The sequence below is a fragment of the Strix uralensis genome, chromosome 9 (genome assembly GCF_047716275.1).
Source record: "Strix uralensis isolate ZFMK-TIS-50842 chromosome 9, bStrUra1, whole genome shotgun sequence".
Classification (NCBI taxonomy): domain Eukaryota; kingdom Metazoa; phylum Chordata; class Aves; order Strigiformes; family Strigidae; genus Strix; species Strix uralensis.
Genome location: NC_133980.1, coordinates 13,963,149 through 13,971,391, shown reverse-complemented (window position 1 = coordinate 13,971,391; position 8,243 = coordinate 13,963,149). Strand labels below are relative to the sequence as shown.

Genomic DNA, 8,243 nt, shown 5'->3' with positions numbered 1-8,243 from the left:
AGCCTTTCAACGAAAACAGACCAACCCAGTCACTTCAGACAAGAGACTGCAATAAGTTGTAAGTTGGCACAGCTCTTGGCACTTCCTAGTGCCCTGTTTTTACAACCAGCCTCTCCCATGCTAGCCATGTCCTAGTATTTTTAATTTTTTATCTGTTTTGCTGGTCCCTACCTCCACTCGTTGCTAATACCCAAGGGACTCTGAGATGGAGTTGGTAGGAGGTAAAGACAATGTAAAGGCATTTGAAAGCACTGGGGTAGTGCTGTGACCCAGCCCCTAATCAAGCCCAAAAGTGAACTCGGTTGGAGTCAGAGCATTCACTCCTGCACAGACCCAAGCCCCTGGGGAAGGAAAGCCCCTGGCCCATGTAGGGACAGCCTGGTGCACCCTGCAGAGGGCTGTGACAGGGCTCTCTGCTCCCCTGTGCAATGGTTATATTTGGCAAGCAGAGGGAAATGAGTAAGTAAACATTTAAGAAAGGTTTAGAGTTTGGACTTAAGATCCAGTTTCTATTTAGTAACCTCCCCTTTATTTTAGCATGTTCAGTCACACACTGAATTCGTGACATGGAAAGGGCTTCGTGTCTGCTCGTGTTTGAGCTGCATCCTCAGCTGATGCCTTTGAAGACATCAGTCAGTCACAGGGCATTTGCCACGTTTCCTTCTTGCCTTCTATCCCACCGCTGTAGGTGTGAGTTGCTCTTGGGAAGCTTCAAGCAGGCTTTTTGCAAACTAAAAAGCTACATTAACAAAAAAGAAAAAAGTATTCTACCCTTGCAAACAATTACACTGCTTTATTTTTCAGTATCACAGTCTCAGGAAATGAAACAGTCCAGATCCTTTCCAAGATAGTACACAGCTTTTTTTCCATCTCTCTGGCCACAAAATAATCAAATTAAATATAAATTTGTTGTTTTGCTACATCTATTACATTGGAAGAACATAATTATTGGTAGAAGCAGCTGAGCTCCAGGAGCCAAGGGTGGAACGAAGCGTTGTTTTCTCCTGCTCTTGTGTAACCCACTTCAGTGTTTCCAGAAAAGCACACGGAGGGACAGAAGGATGTGGTGGATAACAAAATACAGCGGTTTATTGAACAAAATGGGGCAAGGCAATGTTCCCTTTACATTCAATGAGAATTCTGGAGTATGAAGCAAAACATGCTATACACACACATGGACATGATACTTTGGTTAAATGTCATTCAGAAGTTCTATGCGAAACCTTGTAAAATTAGAGAGTCAACAGTCAAAAATAAGAAAAAAAATAGGCTTGCATAGACAGATTATCGTCAGTGCGCAATTTATACTTAAGAATTAGCAGTTGCAATGCAGGGTACACATGCAGCTCTGAGGAATTTAAGCCTTCTGACTAATCCATCTCATCGCATGGCTAATATTTAGATTCAACAGGCTGAAAAAGTTTACCCTGAAGAGCTAAATGAGACAACTGCAGTTATTTCTCCGAGGCAATTAACTATATTGCAGTGTACAGATGCAGCTGGAGACACACTGTGGAGTCTACTTAGAGTGAACACTGATACAGTGGAACTTGTTTATCGTGAAGTAGAAAATACTCATTTGTGTGCGCCACAGTCCTCTGTGGGACTCTCCTGGAAGAGCCCAAACAGCAGAGCTAAGCCTTGCCCTGTGCTACTCAGGGGGAGGAGGTGGCTGATGATACTTCCAGCACAGAAGCTGAGGGCAGTGCAGCTTCTCAACACAAAACCTATGTCCTGCAGCCTGTCCTGAGCATAGCAGTCCAAGCAGCACTTGCGTGCAGCACAGCCAGAGCCTCCACAGCAGTGCTGCACAGCCAGAAATGTGCTATGGCACATGTTTTACAGAGTACAGTAAACTGGGATTTCTGTAGGCTTATGCCTGCCTTCTGTAACAACAACAAAAAAAAAGACAAGCTGCCTGTGGTATACTTCAGGTGAGGGACACCACTGTGCCTCAGAGCACTATATCCCACACCCACCTCCCAAAGCAACTGCAAAACTAAGCACTGAGCATCTTGAGAGAATGGGGCAAAACCAACTGCCCGTTGGCTGGGGACGGATACAGGGCAGAGTAAACCTCAAAGTCACCCCCAGATGGGAATTCCTGCTCCAGTCCCCACCCTGGCATCAGGGCCAGAAGCAGGACAGCAGAGAGCTCAGCCGCCCATCAGTTCATGCTATGAGTTGTGCTTCATTTCCTATTGCATCTAACATAGCCTTGCAGTGCCAGGGCTGCCGTGAGAAACAGCAAGAGCAATCTGCTCAGGGTGACAGACACCCAGGAGATCATTCTGTGTAAGAAGCCATAAGTTTCATGGACTGGCTGTGCTAGATTACAAGAGTGTAAACTAAGTAGGGGAATCCTCACACTGTCTCCAAGTGCTCCCCTTTATATATAAATTAGCAATCCACAGTTAGTTTGCATACAGGTTAATATGAATTAAAATAAAAACCTTGATAATAAAAATATATATAATATACACATTGATCAATAGCAATAAACTGAATGAACACACTAGAATGTAACAGTGGCTGTAATTTGGCACAAAATAAAAATGTACAAAGGTCTAGCACTGTAAAAATAAAAATCCTTCCCCACCCATCCCCCCCTCCCCCAAGTAAGAGAATGTTATCAATCCTGATTCAAATCCTGACAGGTGGGAATGCAGAGATATAAAAAATACTGTACATACAAGATCCCTTTTACAGAGTGAAGCAGACTGCAGCATTTGTAACTTCTGTGCTTCCTCCCCAAGAGGAGAAATTCAATGACGAGACTTCATCTATCTCCTAACAACTGGTATTTCCCTCCCCACTAATTTCAAAACCATGAAGTTCTCTAAAAAAGATGAGATTAACCTGTTGGATCTATCCATGTGATGACAACTGCTTCTCACTGCAGGAAGCTGTACAGTCCACATTAAGACACTGTTTCATAGCAAGGTGACTCAGATCAGCCTGCTGAAGACATCGAGTATCCCTGCATGTAAGGCACGATCACTCTGGTTCGCCTGACCTCTCTTTTGCAGACCATTGTGCTTCGGACGGAGGCGAGGAGGTGGCGAGAGCTCTTGCTGGTGAGATGTGCCTACTATGAAGACTAGGAAGTGCCAGGATTTTACGGTGAAGAATTGTCCACACAGTGCCTGTTGCCTTTTTAATGCACAGAGTCAGAAAGGGATGCAAGACCTGAATGACCTGGGCAGGGGTCCCAGCAAGGGCTCCAACATGGTATTAAATCCAGAACAAACCCATAGGCAAAGCTACTAAAACTTGGCAAGAGAAGACAAGGAAAAAATAGTTACTTAAATCTTTTTCTGTCACAGAAAGGAAATATTGCTGATTGATCTTTTTGAAAGAAACAATTTCATTGTGTCTCTTTCCAGGGACACACGTGCAATGTGCTGATTTTGCATCTCACCTAACACAAGCTGTGTCTTCTTGACTCTCAGCAGAACTGCAGCCGCTGAGCCCCAAGAGGAGTTGACTCCTTGTTCATCCATGACCTTAACTCATTGACCTCAATGGGACCATGGAATCTCCTTCTGGTGGTTACTAAACATGCAAGCCCTGTTGGAACTTTTGTCTCAGGAAGTCTCTGACCTACATGAGGCCCACAAGGTGTATCAGAAGAACAATTGCTCTGTTTATACCCCATTTAGTACATGCTTTCTTCAGCTACCATTCCTAGCATTTCTCTCTCTCTTGATAGGTGTCAGTCCCTTCTACCAAAACCTTAGGACCCCCTTTTCACAAGGGCTATGGAAAAATAAAACAGGAGAAACACAAGTGACAGCAAATGAACAAAGGTAGGGAGTGAGAATAAAAAGGTAAGGACTAACAGAGGCTATAGAGCAGAGCAGCCCATAAAGCATTCAGCACTCCCTGAAGGCATCCAAGGGAGCAGCAGGTGCTCCTGGGATCCCTCCCTTGGGCTCTCATCTCTTGCCATGGCTGGAGAGCTTGGCTGACCTGAGGAGGCCATTAAGGAGATCCTGCAGCTCCACAGAGCAAGCACTGAGGTGTTCTTCAGACTTTACCCAGCTTCCAAATAAAATCAATGGGAGTTTTCTCTCGTATTACTTCCACGCACTCCCACTGAAGTGAAGAACTTGGATACTCCCAAGCACCCCTCCTAAATTAATAGGTTTTCCAAATGTCACTGGGCTCAGGGCCTTCATGACTTTTCTATTAGGGTAAGAAAGAAGTTACATCAGCCAACTGCACTGCAAGAAAGCCTGTCACAGCCAGCTACAGAGGCCCAGGGAGGGCTGAATTCCTAGTTAGCGATTTCCCCTTGCCCTTTGCAGAGGGTCACTGTTTTCTCCCCACGCACAGCAAGTACAAAGCAAAACCACTTTCTGATTTGGCAGGACTTTTCCCCATCCAGTTTTCACAAGTGCACCAGATGATACAAGCAGCAGGGCCTGAAGTGGGGTGTTTCTAGAAAGTATTAGTTCATAAAACCCCTCCAGGCATCCATTTCACAACAATAAATACTCTGATGGCAAGGGAGGGGAAAAACCCACAGAAAAAAAAATGGCATTTTCAGCAGCAGAAATTTTGACTGTTACATGAAATATAAAAATAATTTTTTAAAAAATAAAGTCTTTCCAGATGAGGTTGCCACATTGGCCCAAGTTATCAAATAAAAAAGGAAAAAAAATAGGGTCTATGTTGTTCCTTTTCCAGATCCTTTAAAACAACATTAACACTTCTGAATGGTCAGAGGTGGAACAAGAAGAGGGAAAAAGGCAAGGACAGTAAAATCTAGCTGCTGGCTGGGATATTTCCTGAGAAGAAGCAGCAAGCAAGCAAGACCTTGCAAGTCACTCAAGGGTTCATGCAGGTGAGCAAGCTCACAGTCTGGAAGCAAGGGTACGCAGCTAGCAGGATGCTGCTGATGCACAAAGTCCTATGTTACAAGATTTTTGGCTAGCAGAGGTCTATCACGGGTTATCTGGTTCTTCACAGATAGTGAATTGCTGCCAACAGGCCAGTGGGGGTAGGAGATGGAACTTTCTTGAGTTGTTGGTCAAGGCAAGGCATGGGCTTGTGCTATGGTATTAAACATGCCCTTGCAACTTAATGAAAAAGGAGTTGCCTTATCTTCCTAGTGATTTGCCTCAGCAACTATCCTGACGAAGGACAACAGCAAAGGTTAAAGCCTTACAGCTGCCTTGGCACTTGAACTGTGCATCAGTGAAAGAGCAGAGCGCCATGATCTCTTCCAATTTCTTATCGGTGCTCCACACCAGCATGTGCTCTCCACAAAGCTCTACAGAGCTGTCAAGGCTCCTTTCTGAGGCACACTGGTGGCAAGGGCAAGTACACTCACAGCTCTGCCTCCCCTCTTCAGCAAAACCAGCAGCAGAATTGCAGCTGCCAGCAGGAGACAAGAAGCGTGGTGGGACAGACTCCACTGGGCACAAGGGGCTGCAGTGGCAAGGCAGCCAGGCTTGCTGCCATGAACTGGACTGTAAATGAATAACTAGCTAACTGTACTGGCTGAACAGACTCCAAGCCAGATGCTCAGCTTTGTAGTTTAAAAACACACCTGAAAAAAATAGCAAAAAAAATTATTAAAAAGACAAAAGAATTTAAATGAGAGGAGGCCAAGGGAAAAGGCTACTTGTTTGTGCAAGAGAAGAATGATTTTCAAAGAGCGGAGGGAAAATAAGCCATTGAAAGGAAAAATAAAAAATAAATTAAAAATAAAAATAACTGCATGGGCAAATCTATACAAACAACTTAAACCTGCAGACCCTGCTATGCCCTGGAGAGGAATAGTTTTATCCTAACTGGAGTCTGCCTGGGCTGCTGGATAAAGCAGTGTAGAGAGGAAGCAGTCTGCACAGACTGTGTGGACTGTTTGGCACTCTGTTTCTAGTTCAAAGTTGCCTGTAACTGTAGATTTTGGATTTGATGCTCAATGCCCATAAGGCCCTCCTTCAGACCCATGTTTCCAAGACATATGCAGGTTCAGACACAAGATACTGTACTCAAGTGCATCAGCAACTGAGCTAGGAGTTACAGTATTTCCTACTTCGCTTCAGTGAAATTCCTTGGCTTCTACCACACTGAAGCTCAAAGCAGGTGACCACAGAGGTCCCTTCAGGCATTTAAATCTGTTTGTATGATTCTTCCCAATCCACAACTCACAGTTTCATCAACTCCCTGGCATGTCTTAAAAGTCATGCACACAAGGTCTAATTTCCGTTGAAATTGTCTTTCCTTTTAACTGTTCTATTCTATACCCTGGAGCTAAATGCCTGGTTACACACTCTATCCAGATTGCTGGAAACCCTAGAAAGAAATACAGCAGTTAAGAAATTCTGTTCTACAGGCAATTTCTTCCTCACCACTCCCAGGTTCTGGCTTTTGCTGGTGTACTTTATGAAGATGCTCTCTCCCTTCCTGCAAGCTAGCACGACTGTCAGGTTGGCTCAGCTGTCTTACCCAGCACAGGAAGAAACATGTTTCCTCTTATAACTCTCTTTGCTAAGTCATCGTAATATGGAAAAGACTTGTATTTTGTCATTGCCTTAACCCAATTCATTTCTTGGATTTTCCTCCTTGTTGTACATGCATCTCTATTTGTCCTACTTGTCACAGCTCCAGCCAAAGCTTAAAAATAAAAATAAAAGGAAAGCCTCAAAAGAATGTAAGAGAGAGCTGTTAAGTCAGCTAGCTGATTCACACAGCTCAGTGGCAGCTAGATTGTACTGCACTGCTTAAGTGATCACATATGAGTAAGAAATTAAAACGAACAATGCTCCTTATTAATATGATGACACTTAAAAAGAGGAGATCCTGGGAGCGGAGGGTGGACACCCCATTGGGTAAGGAATTGTGAAAGTTGCCTGGCAATTCCAGTAATGTTTGCTACAGAAGAGTCAGTACCAAAGCAAAGGCTAGCACAGTTTAGTGCTTTCGACGGGAACCTGGAAAGCCAAACAGAAAGAAAAAAAAATCTGTAAGGATAGATCCTGGTGAATAGAATACTACCTGTAGTAATCTTTTACTTGTCCTGCCCTCTTGGATGTCTGTGTGACTTCCACAGTAGCGGTAAAGTCAAATGCCAAAATGGGAACCATATGTTACATTACTCAAGCAAAAGGAAGGATAGGTCTACTGGATAGGCAGCCATGCACATTTCTTCTAGGCTGTGGACAGCACTGCATCCACGTTGTACAGTCTCACTAAAGAAAACTGAACTAACACTGGCCTTACAGACTCTATAGAAGTGCCATCAACTTCCCAGCTTGTTTGATGAAGACAGAACGCAAGTTTCCCAAACTTTTAAGTTTTGGGAAGTAAACTGTCCACATTTAAGTCACAACAATGGAGCTGGAAGAAATCTGAGTGATTGAGTTGAAATCTGGCTTCCCCTTTCCTCCCCCAGAGACTCTACAGATAACTCAGACAATTGGCATCCAGATTTAAAAAATGGCAGGGGGCGCAGGAGCTGGCAGGACATGACCCTAACCACACTGCTCTTATGCCAAGTAATTTCAGGAAACAAGCCAACAAAGCAGTGCTGAGATGCTATAGGAACAAAACAAGCCTGTTCTCAGGACAAACTTCTGTCTGATCATCCCATCCACCCACCTGACAGGTGATACTGTGAGGATTTGTCTTGTATTGGATTGTTTGATACTAGTGAGTCACCTAAAATCCATCATGCCATTGTCTTCATGTTATTTCTCCTTCATTTGCTGCCTTGATTCACAGTCATTCATCATTAAGAGATCACAGAGGACATGGAGAGAACAGTTTGACAAACTCAAGGCAAACCGATTCAGTTTTTTAGTCTCCCAACCTGCAACATGCTCAGCATGTACAACTTGCACACTGACTGGCATCACCTGCCTGCTGGGCAATAATATCCATTCCTCCTCTCTATTAGCCTCTCGTTTGAACATCATGTCCTGGAGGCTGCTTATTTGAGGAAAACAGCCCATAATAACCCAAGTGCTGGGGCAACCACAGGCTTGATCCTACCTTTAGGAGAGTGCTCAGGTTTGGGGATCTGGCGCAAGGGGCTGGGCTGGCTTGTGTAATACCGAGCATCATCGAGGAGAGGCTGTGACCTGCCAAGCACAGTGAAAAAGATGTGTTGGGGAAAAAAAACCAAAGGCATAACAAAAAACCCAAGGCACGAAAGCATAGCAAAAGCACCTTCTCAGCTGCCTGGTCTGTCCCTGTCAGTTTGATGCAAACTGTGTCTGGCCCAGACCTTC

The 8,243-nt window shown here is 44.3% G+C and overlaps 1 protein-coding gene across 2 annotated transcripts in view; it reads right to left on the bottom strand.

Moving 5' to 3' along the window:
- Positions 1-773: 773 nt before the first annotated feature.
- CCDC50 (coiled-coil domain containing 50) overlaps positions 774-8,243 on the bottom strand; it is a 44,919-nt gene continuing 37,449 nt past the window's right edge. For both annotated transcript variants that reach the window (XM_074877414.1, XM_074877413.1), the window contains 2 exons: positions 8,005-8,093; positions 774-6,944 (listed from right to left, as the gene is read on the bottom strand). In XM_074877414.1, the coding sequence (XP_074733515.1) occupies positions 6,925-6,944; positions 8,005-8,093 (109 nt within the window). In that variant the 3' untranslated portion in view covers positions 774-6,924. The remainder of the gene's footprint in view (positions 6,945-8,004; positions 8,094-8,243) is intronic.